Source organism: Camelina sativa, chromosome 11 (genome assembly GCF_000633955.1).
Source record: "Camelina sativa cultivar DH55 chromosome 11, Cs, whole genome shotgun sequence".
Taxonomy (NCBI): Eukaryota; Viridiplantae; Streptophyta; class Magnoliopsida; order Brassicales; family Brassicaceae; genus Camelina; species Camelina sativa.
In genome coordinates, this window is record NC_025695.1 from 34,999,282 (window position 1) to 35,011,342 (window position 12,061).

The 12,061-nt window shown below is 33.4% G+C and overlaps 3 protein-coding genes across 3 annotated transcripts in view; 2 read left to right on the forward strand and 1 right to left on the reverse strand.

The window, feature by feature from the left end:
* The window catches only part of LOC104725182 (THO complex subunit 5B-like), a 6,866-nt gene extending 5,915 nt beyond the window's left edge, over positions 1–951 (forward strand). The window contains exons 7-9 of the mRNA XM_019233210.1: positions 32–102; positions 175–309; positions 397–951. Of these exons, the coding sequence (XP_019088755.1) occupies positions 32–102; positions 175–309; positions 397–663 (473 nt within the window). The 3' untranslated portion in view covers positions 664–951. The remainder of the gene's footprint in view (positions 1–31; positions 103–174; positions 310–396) is intronic.
* LOC104725184 (ABSCISIC ACID-INSENSITIVE 5-like protein 8) lies at positions 1,550–2,939 on the reverse strand. Its single transcript, XM_010443799.2, has 3 exons — positions 1,907–2,939; positions 1,718–1,819; positions 1,550–1,618 (listed from the first exon to the last, which is right to left on the reverse strand). The coding sequence occupies exons 1-3, from the start codon at positions 2,792–2,794 to the stop codon at positions 1,550–1,552; spliced, it is 1,059 nt and encodes a 352-aa protein (XP_010442101.1). The 5' UTR covers positions 2,795–2,939.
* Positions 4,167–9,273, forward strand: LOC104725186 (disease resistance protein TAO1-like). Its single transcript, XM_010443800.2, has 4 exons — positions 4,167–4,863; positions 4,982–6,086; positions 6,166–6,468; positions 7,234–9,273. The coding sequence occupies exons 1-4, from the start codon at positions 4,250–4,252 to the stop codon at positions 8,920–8,922; spliced, it is 3,711 nt and encodes a 1,236-aa protein (XP_010442102.1). The 5' UTR covers positions 4,167–4,249; the 3' UTR covers positions 8,923–9,273.

Sequence of the window (12,061 nt, forward strand, 5' to 3'; positions counted from 1 at the left end):
TTGTGCCCTGATAATTCATGGGTGGATTATGGTGCGAGAGAGTTTGCGCTTGTGCTCTCCAGGAAAACAGATGGCGGAAAGTTGTGGAAGTTAGAAGCAACGGTAACTTCTAAAAACGCTGTCTTCCCTTTATCTTTTTCATTCTTAAGTGTTAAAATTGAGTTGTATTGGCAGGTCTATATTAGCATGGAGTATCCTCTTCGACCTCCTTTGTTTTCTCTGTCTCTCCATGCTTCTTCTTCGTCAGGAGATGACAAAGGGACAAATGAAAGTGACCATTACAATGAACTTCGAGCAATGGAAGCAGAAGTAAGTGTTACGCCCAGTAACATATACTAATCTTTACTCGATGACACCAACGAGAACATCTCTGTAACGTTTTTGTGGCGGTATCAGGTGAACCTTCATATGTTGAAGATTATTCCTTCAGATCAAGAAAACTATCTCCTGTCTCATCAAATCAGATGCTTAGCAATGTTGTTCGACTATTACGTGGACGACCCATCTCCAGATTCCAAGAGAGGAACAGCGACAACTGTGGTTGATGTCGGTTTGTGCAAGCCTGTAGACGGTAAGCTTCTTGTGAGATCATTCAGAGGCAGAGATCATCGAAAAATGATCTCATGGAAGGGCAGAGGATGTGCATCGGGTTATCCGTGCTAGAGATTACATTGCCGCCGCTCACTTATCTATATTATCTTTCCCTGGTGGTACAAACAAAGTTTTTTTGCATGTCTGGTTCCACATTTCACCGTGGCACATTTATTTTAATTTTATATTATCGTTTAAACCGTTTTTGATCTTTTATGGTGAGGACTTGGAAATTAGAAAAGAAAATAAGGGTTGGAAGCCTTACCTGACATATCTGCTCGTCACAGGTTTAGACTAGGCCAAACCTGTCTTTGTTCTGGCGTATTTGATCTGAAAGGGTTATTATGCTATGTTTTTCCAGTTTTGTAGTACGTGATCAATATCGAGTGAACCATATGAAGCAGGTTCTGGCTGACAATGGTTTGTGAATCTTGAATGGGAAGATGGGATTGATGTAACAATAGACGGATGATTTGAGAATTGAGAGCAAACGAAAAGTGTTACAATCAATTCTTCACCAATGCTATAAGTGTTAAAATGTTGTGGTGGTTGCTGCAAATGACATCTACCTCAGGAACTACTTCTCTGGTTAATGTATCCATAAACTTTAAAATGCATTTTTGTAGCTTATATTGTTAATAAAATCCTGCATCAAACAAGATAAGGATTTGTATTTCAAACCTCATGAACTACTTATCTGGTCCAATAAAATAAATTATAAATTTTTCCCTAGACCATGAGAATTCGATCATTGGGGACATTCACCAAATGGGTTTAAAACAAAATGTCAAACTGACTAAGAAAATAGCTTATTTGATCATTGTTTGGGCAAAAGTTAAAATTATACCCAACATTCATAAATATGCAAAACCAGAACTTTTTTTTTTTTTGTTAAAGGCAAAAACAAAACATGATGAACTAAATAAACTTATTATCCTCCAGCTTCAGTCTTCTTGATTCACATAATGTCCGATTTCGTTCTCCTCAGCCTTCTCTCCGGTCTTCCTTGAAGTTGTTGAATCATTCCCTTCACGTGTTATATAGATATACATAAAATTAGAAAAAAGTTTTGAAGTTAGACGTGGCAAATCTTTCAATTGATGTACCGGTTGGAGAAATAAATTACCGGTTCGGTTTGCATTTTCCGCATATCTACTTGTTCTTTTAGTAGCTCTTGGTATTTCTTCTTTAAATTTCCAAGTTCAAGTTCAAGCTCCATAGTTTTAGCCTAACATGGCAAATGGGAGAAGTTTGGTACGTCTACACTAAATCAATTAAACTGTATAGATAAAGATATATCAAACATTTTGTTTACCTGCTTCCGAGCCCGTGATCTCGCTGCTGATTCTCGGTTCTTTATCTTTCTTTTCAGTTTTTTGTCAGCGATTTTATTATCTGCGGCGATGGCATTATCAATCTTCATACCCCTCGTAGTACTAGTACTACCACTAAAAATGTTCGGAGATGGTGACAGTAATGACGACGTGCCATCGATTTTTTGCATCTTATTTAATATTGGAAATGGGTTAACCGAAGAACATGCTATGGCTCCACTAGGATTTGTCGCAACTCTTGGGACCAAGCTTCTCTTCTCAGCTTGCACAGTTTGGTCGATAAAGCCCGTGACACCATTCGAGATTCGGATTTGTTGTCCTCCATATGAATAACCATTCGGCTTAGACATGATACATTGTTGCGGTTGATACGTTGACATAGACCCATTCACATTTTGATGCATATTAGAATCATGACTCCTTGGAACTATATTGTTCGTAAAATCAGAAACCATTGCTTTCGGCTGGAACTGAACACCCAAACCTGTGTTCCTATTATTTACTTTTGCTCCAGAACGAGATAAAAACTCTTCAAGAGTGATGTCCCCTAAGGTTTGTTGCCTCTGAAGATGATCAGGAACCTTAGTTACTCCATTGTTCGTGGTGTTGTCTTCTTGTGTGAATTTCCAAACTTCAGCAACAGTTTTTTGGCTAAGTGTTCGAGGCAGAGATATTGGGCCTTGTCTCTTCAACCCCTCTTGTGTTTCTTCAGCACTAGATATATTCTTAACCAACTCATGCATGTTCATTGACCCACAATTTTTCCCTAAGCTGGTCTGAAACTGATCTACTGTCCATGAGTATATCGATCCTTGTCGGCTAACCGGAAAATCATTCACCAAGTTTTTCAATCTCCAGTAACTATCCATTAATTCACCTGACACAAATGACAAATCCAAGCTTTTGTCTAGACAGTTGACGTTGAAATGTAAGAGATTTTGTTGTCAAGATTATACAAAACAACACCAAATGAGTAATTTTTTATCAGAGGAAGAGAGAAATCATCAAGATAAAATATTTATTTTTCTTTCTCAAAATTTTAAGTTAACCAAAAGAGTAATATGCATTTATAGGAAATCTAAGTAAGTAATTTAACTAAAAAGTAAATCAAAATATCTATGCTAAGTAAGAACATGATCCAGATGAAATAAGTAAATCTGGACAAAAATTAAATAAATGATCTGACAAAAGAAACATTTTACAAATAAAAAGGACTATTATAAGAGCAAATAATTTATATAATCTTTTCACTCTATATAAGTAGTTAAAAGTAAACTTAGAAAATATAATAAATATCTAGATAAGATACTTATTAATTATTATTTTTCATTTTCTATAAATCTTTTGTCATATATCTTTATTAAAAGAAAAAAATTAAAGAAATGATAGATGATTTACAGTTATAAATAAAAACTTATAAATAATCTTATATTTTTGTTAATAACATGCAATATTTAGATTTAATTAATAGAGGTTATTATGCAATGATGATATTTATACCTCTCTGTTTTTTCAAACTGATGATATTTATACAATTTATTAAATTACAATGCTATATTTCAGGGTAATAATTCATCTACTGAATCAAGATTGCCTTAAAATATAAATCTACAATATGATGATCACAAAGAAATATAAAACAAAAATATGATGATCACAAAGAAATATAAATCGGAATTATGAAAACTAATTATGTACAGAAAAAGAGTCTTTTCTTATGAGAAACCTAAACTATAGATTTTTTTTCATTGAAAATCTCAAAAACAATATTTCCTAATTTTCTTTTTTTCTAAACTCTTGAATTGGATTTGGATTAAAGGAAAAAAATTTCCAAAACGAAAACAAAAATATACCATTTCCAGTTTTGTCACACCTTTTGTATAAAGTTTAGATTTTGGATTTTAGTCACTACTACTTCCATGACATTGCTTGTGAATTTCCCGTTGCCTATTTGCATCATTAAATCGAATTTCATGACTTGTTCCANAAAAAAAAAAAAATCTAATTTCATGACTTGTTCCAAAGAAATAATGTCTTCGAATGATTGTTAAAGAAATTACTTTTCTACTTCTTTTTCCTAAAGAGGAATCTTTGAACGAAGCTTCCTCTCTTGCTAGTTGCGAAGACTCTTCAGTCAATGGGGTCAACGTCAATAGAGAAACTTATCAAAAAAAAAAAAAAAAAAAAACATATTTTGAGTCAATGGGTCAACGTTCTTTTGTAATGTATATACACATAGTCTGCTTTGCAACTTGTGATCCTCCTCCACATAGCTCTCTTTTAAGGATCTGTGATATTCATCATCTCTCCAGCCATACTTGCTAATGGATTCTTCTTCTTTTTTCCTAACCACTGTTGTTGCTGCAACAATAGGCTTGTTCACGCTTTTTAAAAAACTCAGACTCCATCAAGAAGATGACAAAGAAACGTCATCACCACCTCCATCTCCTTCATCTTCTCTATCTCTTTCATCTCCTCCATCTCCTTTGAATCGCATCTGGACACACCACGTCTTTCCAAGCTTCCGAGGGGAAGATGTCCGTAGAGACTTTCTTAGTCACATTCAGATGGAGTTTCAAAGAATGGGAATCACACCATTTATTGATAACGAGATCAAGAGAGGAGAGTCCATCGGTCCTGAACTCATTCGGGCGATTCGAGAATCCAAGATTGCAATTATCTTACTCTCGAGAAACTACGCTTCTTCGAGCTGGTGTCTTGACGAATTGGCAGAGATTATGAAGTGCAGGGAAGAACTTGGTCAAACGGTGATGGTTGTTTTCTATAAAGTGGATCCGTCTGATGTAAAAAAACTAAACGGAGATTTTGGGAAAATCTTCAAAAAAACTTGTGTCGGTAAAACAAAACAGGACATTGGGAGATGGAGACAAGCTTTGGCAAAAGTAGCCACAATCGCCGGTTACCATTCAAACAGCTGGTTCGTCGTTTTCTATTTCCATTTAAATTATTTCTAACAAACATCTAATTGTATATATTTATAGTTTTTCTATAATTGTTTAATCGATGTAGTGATATCTATCTTCTAATATTGTTAGGGATAATGAAGCGGCTATGATAAAAAAAATATCTACTGATATTTCCAACAAGTTGAATAATTCGGTATCATCAAGTGATTTCGACGAGTTGGTTGGTATGAGAGCTCATTTGGAGGAGATGAAACGATTGTTGTGCCTAGATTCAGATGAAGTGAGGATGATTGGGATTTGGGGTCCTTCTGGGATCGGGAAGACCGCCATTGCTAGAGTTGTGTACAACAATCTCTCCACCAGTTTTCAACTGAGTGTCTTTATGGAATCAATCGAAGCAAAATATACAAGACCTTGTTCCGATGACTACAGTGCAAAGTTGCACTTACAACAGCAGTTTATGTCTCAAATAACCAACCAGAACGATATGAAGATTTCTCATTTGGGAGTTGTTGAAGACAGGCTAAAAGACAAGAAAGTTCTTGTATTTCTTGATGGTGTGGACAAGTCGATGCAACTAGATGCCATGGCGAAAGAAACTCGGTGGTTTGGTCCTGGGAGTCGGATTATCATCACAACTCAAGACCGAAAGCTTTTTAGGACACATGGGATTAGCCATATTTACAAAGTGGATTTTCCACCAGCTGACGAGGCTCTTCAAATGTTGTGCACATATGCTTTTGGTCAAAAGTCCCCTAAAGATGGTTTTGAAGAACTTGCTTGGGAAGTTACAGAACTTGCTGGTAAACTCCCTTTGGGTTTAAGGGTAATGGGCTCTTATTTTCGAGGAATGTCTAAGCAGGATTGGGCAAAGGAACTTCCAAGGTTAAGGACTAGCCTTAACGCCGATATTCAAAGCATTTTGAAGTACAGTTATGATGCCTTAGATGAGGAAAATAAATATTTATTTCTTCATATAGCTTGCTTTTCTAATCATGAAGTGATTGAGAAAGTGGAAGACCATCTTGCAGAGATGTTCTTGGATGTGAGGCACGGGCTTAACGTATTAGCAGAGAAATCTCTCATCTCTATAAATAGATATGTAAGCATGCATAATCTGCTAGTCCAACTAGGTAGAGATATAGTCCGTAAACAGTCTGTTCGTGAGCCTGGACAACGCCTATATTTGGTTGATGCAAAAGAAATTTGTGAAATACTCACTGATGATGTAGAAGTAAGTTTTGATATATCTCCCAACAAATCGAGTTTATTTGATAATGAACATTCGCTTATTATTTTTGTTCCTTTTTCAGGCTAGTAGAAGTGTCATAGGCATAGATTTCGACTATAGCATGAATGGGGTCAAGGAAAATTTCCATATAAGTGAGAGAGCCTTTCAAGGAATGACTAATCTCCAATTCTTAAAATTATGGGGGTGGTTCCGGGAGTATACATCACTTCTACCATGTGGTTTAGAGTATATGCCTCCAAAACTTCGATTACTAGAGTGGAAGTATTTTCCGATGACATGTTTGCCTCCTATTTTCAACTCGGAGTTCCTGCTCGAATTACAGTTGTGTTATAGCAAACTTGAGAAACTGTGGGAAGGAATTAAAGTAAGTATTTTTTTCCCCTTAAAATTTAAATTAATGTCAAATAAATTGTTTTTTTCTAAAAATAGCTTTATTAATTAATTACTAAAAGCATGGATGTCTGATTTTAGTTATGTACAATTTTTTTTTTTTTTATTATTTAAGTGTAGATGCTACATACATCTTTTATATAATAAAATAGAAGTACACAACTTTTTTTGGTAGACTATATAATTTTTATAAGTTAGTTACAAAATAGGTTATAGATTAAATATAGATTGGTTACAAAAAAAAGGTGATAGATTAATTGATTAATCCGTAAGCTATATGAATACACTTAAGAATATTCCAAAGAATCCTCTTAAAAAAAAATATTACAATGATTTACACAATTTCCAAAAAAAAATCTTAATTATTTCATATATTATTACACCATATATACTGTTAGCTATAAAAATATATTGTTAGACGTAAAAATATATAAAATTTTAGGCAATTAATCACACTTTAGTCGTGATTTCCAAGATTTTATTGTGCAGTTAAAAATAAAATCTTACCTAACACTCTTCCTAGCTTTTAATATAAATCATTCAGATCTCCATTCACCGAAATATATCTCTCATATTTATACCAAAAAAAGAAAATAAAATGATAATCGTTTCTCAGTTTACAATGCTAAACCGTCATATAAATTATATTTTATTTTAAAATTATAATATAAATAAAATAAATTTTAACCGTGCTCCTGCACCGCTCCTAATCTAGTGTTCTTATAATTTGTCTGTACAGCCGCTTCCAAATCTGAAGTGGATTGATTTGAGTTGGTCTAAAAACTTGAAAGAGCTTCCTGATCTCTCAACTGCCACCAATCTTAAGGAATTAAATCTTGAAGATTGCTCCAGCCTGGTGGAGCTCCCCTCTACTATTGGGTATACCAAAAATCTTCAGAAATTGAATCTCCGTAGGTGCTCAAGACTGATCAGTCTCCCCTCTTTCATTGGAATTTCCTCTCATCTCCAAGAGTTATCTCTCGATGGATGCTCAAGTCTGGTGGAGCTTCCTTCCTTTGTTGGTGATCTCAGCAATCTAAACAAATTGGATTTTAGTTATTGCTCAAGTCTGGTGAAGCTTGGTTCCTTTGTTGGTGATGTCAGCAATCTAAAAAGATTGGATTTTAGCCGTTGCTCAAGTCTGGTGGAGCTTCCTTCCTTTGTTGGTAATCTCAGCAATCTAGAAGAAATGAATCTTATCCACTGCTCAAGTCTGGTGGAGCTTACTTCCTTTGTTGGTAATCTCAGCAATCTAAAAGAATTGGATCTTAGCCATTGCTCAAGTCTAGTGGAGTTCTCTTCCTTTATTGGTAATGCCACTAATCTAGAGGATTTGTATCTTAGCTATTGCTCAAGTCTGGTAAAGCTTCCCTTTTCTATTGGAAACCTTCAGAAGTTGCAGATTTTGAAATTACGAAGCTGCTCTAAGCTAGAGTTTCTTCCGAACAACATCAATTTGGAATCTCTCGACTCACTTGATCTAACTGATTGCTTGCTGTTGAAAAGTTTTCCTGAGATCTCCGCAAACCTTAGCGTTCTCGATCTCACAGGAACTGCAATAGAAGAAGTCCCTTCATCAATCGAATCTTGGTCGTCTCGTCTCATTGAGTTGTGTATGTCGTACAGTGAAAGACTCAAGGAATATCCTCATGCTTTTGACGCCATCACAGATCTGCACGTGAGTGACAAAGAAATACAAGAGCTTCCTCCATGGATCCAGAAATTCTCTCGTCTGGATACACTTAAGCTCGATGGTTGCAAAAAGCTGGTGTCAATCCCACAAATTCCAGATTCCATTGAAACCATAGATGCAACAGACTGTAAATCCCTGGAAGAGGTTCCCTCATGCATCAGCAAATTCTCTCATCTGCATACACTCGTGCTCAAGAGATGCAAAAAGCTGGTATCACTCCCACAGATTCCAGATTCCCTCACTTCCATAAATGCGGAAGATTGCGAGTCCCTGGAGAGACTAGATTGCACCTTTCAAAATCCAGAGATTTATATTTTCAACTTTGCTAAGTGCTTCAAATTGAATCAAGAAGCCAGAGACCTCATCATCCGAACACGGATTAGGCATTGTCATGCGGTCTCACCCGGCAGAGAAGTGCCTGCATACTTCACTCACCGAGCTGCTACTGGAGGTTCTTTGACAATCGAGCTAAATGAGAAGCCTCTTCCTACATCCATGAGATTTAAAGCTTGCATTTTGCTGGTTAATGAAGGTGTCCATGAAGCTTTCTCTCACGTTGATGTTACGTGCAAAAAGAGCACGACTGCAATATATCCCATTTTAACAGAGCATCTGTACATATTTGAACTCGAAATGGATGTGACTTCCAGCGAGCTTGTCTTCGAGTTCAAGGTCGACCATAGGGATTGGAAGGTAGGACAATGCGGGGTACTCCAACTCTCGGAGGTCCCTTGATGAATCATAAAAAGGCGATTTCAGTGACACACCCTTGATGAAACTGCTGTCTATGCCAAAGTATTGGAGACTGTCACTACAATTCAAGAGCATAATGAGAGAATCAAGAAGAGGTAATCTTATTTACGTTAATGATAGATTCTGTGCGATACTAAGGGAATTTGGAAGCACTGGGCATCTGCAAATTTTAAGATCTTCTTTTAGGATTTCAAATGGTACTTTAGTCACAAAAGGTCATGTGTATCTGCAACCTCAATTCTTCTTAAATTTGTTAATCTTGAACCATTATTGTTGATCTTTTCTATATATAAAAAAAAAAAATCATCTGAAGAAAGCATTTTCAATTTTAAAGTCTACTGTGTTATATCATCTCATGAACAAATGTGAGAAATCTCTCTCCACTTTTTGTTTTATTTGATGACTAAAAAGTGACTACATACAGTTTATAGGAGATTTATAAATATTTTAAGTTATTACTATAACATCTAATATAGTTTTAAATTACGCTATCATTAAACAATTTTTGTTAATTGTTTAAGATAAATTTTTATTATATTAGTTTGCAAGTTCAATTTACATAGGATTATAGGACCTTGGACTTATCAAATAGTGTTTTACATATCTGTGCATATAGATGTACATTAAATAAATTCTCTTTTAATGATTTATAATAGGGAAATAAATTTTAAAATGATTTTACTAATACTTTGAACATTTAAAATGATTTTACTTACACTTTAAACCTTAAAACTAACTTTCATTTCTCTACCGCCATAAAAAAATAATGGAATAATAATATGCGTCAACGCGAAATAGTTAAACTATGTTGGTTTAATTTAAATTTTAATTAGTTTTAGTTTTTATAAATAAATAAAAAGATAAAAAATAAATTTGTGTTCATCTTCATTGTAGACAAAATTTTTACGACGTTACTTTTCACATTATTAATCCTTTTAATAAATGCATTTCCACTGGATACTGATTCAAATCGATTGACTTCTCATTGGAAACCAATGAATCTTCTAAATATATTGTCGTCTTCAATTCTTACATTTGTCAAATGTTTTAACCTTACTTCTGATTCTTCATTTTTTTTTTCCTTTGATGTATTTTTAATTTTTTTTATCAATCGTCATAAATAATTAAGTTAAATTAAATTAATTAAATAAGTATTTAAATCAAACCAGCATAGTTTAATTATTTCACGTTGACAGATATTACTGTTCCGTCATCTTTCATGGCGGTACAAACAGGAAAATTAGTTTTAAGATTTAAAGTGTTAGTAAAATTATTGTAAAGGTTTATAGTGTTAGTGAAAATATCTCAAGATTTAAAGTGCTATTCAATGACACTTTGAAAGTTTAAAATGTGATTTTCCCATTTATAATATATCAGTATGTTAATGATTGCATCAATATCTTACATATTTTTTGTCAAAATAGTTCAAATTAATATATCATACATGTAAAAAAAAACATTCATACAATAATTTGTAGTTAAAAATTAGGGTCAAGTAATTAATATCATAACTGTAGTTTGTATATTTGGTTCAATCATAAGTGTTTGAATATTTATAAAATTAATTTATATATTTAGGAAATTATCTAATATGTACTCTTGCCTGTTGGAGTAAATTATTTTCATCCAAAATACTTATTTACTAGGAGAGTTACCCGCACACTTGTGTGGGCAGGAACAGAATAGAAAAAAAATAATAATTTAATTCTTTAAAATGTTGAATCAAAATTTTATTATATTTTAAAAACCTGTATATTTTTTTTTTAATTTTTATAGTAGTTCGTATGTTCAAACATAAATTATTTTTTTGTAAGTTTCGTATTAATTTTTTTTTCATTTTTAAAATAATAAAATGAATAGTTAATAAAATGTTTATAGTATTACTCTACATATGCAAAATATAAATTGAAAATTTAAAGTCCATTTTTAAAGTTTAATTGAAATTTTAAAGTCCATTTATAAAGTTTAAGCCCAAATTGACCGTAACAAAGTTTTAAATGAGCCAAATACAATTGTTACGGTCAATTTTAATTATCTTGATATAATAATTTGGAACAATATAATATGTAATTTTGTTTAGACCATTAAAATAATATTTTAAGCAACCCATAAATATATTTTCGTTTAGACCATTGTATTTGGTACTACAAACATTCAAAATTATACTAAAGTTTGCATATACAAAAGGTTCATTAAGCCACTGTATCTTCATTTCTGAGTCCATTCTTTATGATTGAGTCTCCGAGCTCTCACTTTGATGCTCCATTACATGGTTTATGTAATAACGTCCAGCAAACTCAGACCTGTAAATATATTAAGTGTATGAAACAAAATTATTTTAACATCATACATAATTATATATAAAGTGTATAAAGTTATTTTACATAATCAAATCTTACCAGCCCTTCGAACTGTGGTTTATAAAAATCTTCGAAGAGGCCAATGTGTTTTCGATACATGGTGCACCTATAAACATTTGCAGAGTGAATATATTGGTTACCTTATGATGATTATATCAGAACTATTTTATGTTACATACCTTCATATTCTCCGGCCTTCACAAACCGCATTACACAAAACTCAGGTCCGAATTTGTATATGAGATGGCACCTGTTTGATTGCCATTTAGACATGAATTCAGAACCGTAGTTATCTTTGACACGACACTTCACAGTTTCATTCCTACATGTTTATCAATTTAATAAAAAATCTTAACAGAGAAAAAATTAAAACATAACTGTCCTAAAGGTAGAGTAAGTGTCTTTTACCTGCAATTCAACAACGTGAAAACAACTTCATTACTTTTAATGGCACTCTCAGGTCTTCTTTTATCCTCCACATCTACTATACACCCACAGACATCTAATTTGGGGAAAANGTTTAGACCATTGTATTTGGTACTACAAACATTCAAAATTATACTAAAGTTTGCATATACAAAAGGTTCATTAAGCCACTGTATCTTCATTTCTGAGTCCATTCTTTATGATTGAGTCTCCGAGCTCTCACTTTGATGCTCCATTACATGGTTTATGTAATAACGTCCAGCAAACTCAGACCTGTAAATATATTAAGTGTATGAAACAAAATTATTTTAACATCATACATAATCATATATAAA

Excerpts from the sequence above, each read along its gene's own strand:
- LOC104725184 (XM_010443799.2), bottom strand. The coding sequence starts at position 2,794 with ATGGATAGTTACTGGAGATTGAAAAACTTGGTGAATGATTTTCCGGTT. Across the intron at positions 1,820-1,906 it reads GATCACGGGCTCGGAAGCAG|GCTAAAACTATGGAGCTTGA; the intron begins GTAAACAAAATG and ends TTGCCATGTTAG. Across the intron at positions 1,619-1,717 it reads GGAAAATGCAAACCGAACCG|GGAATGATTCAACAACTTCA; the intron begins GTAATTTATTTC and ends TAACACGTGAAG.
- LOC104725186 (XM_010443800.2), top strand. The coding sequence starts at position 4,250 with ATGGATTCTTCTTCTTTTTTCCTAACCACTGTTGTTGCTGCAACAATA. Across the intron at positions 4,864-4,981 it reads GGTTACCATTCAAACAGCTG|GGATAATGAAGCGGCTATGA; the intron begins GTTCGTCGTTTT and ends TAATATTGTTAG. Across the intron at positions 6,087-6,165 it reads TACTCACTGATGATGTAGAA|GCTAGTAGAAGTGTCATAGG; the intron begins GTAAGTTTTGAT and ends TTCCTTTTTCAG.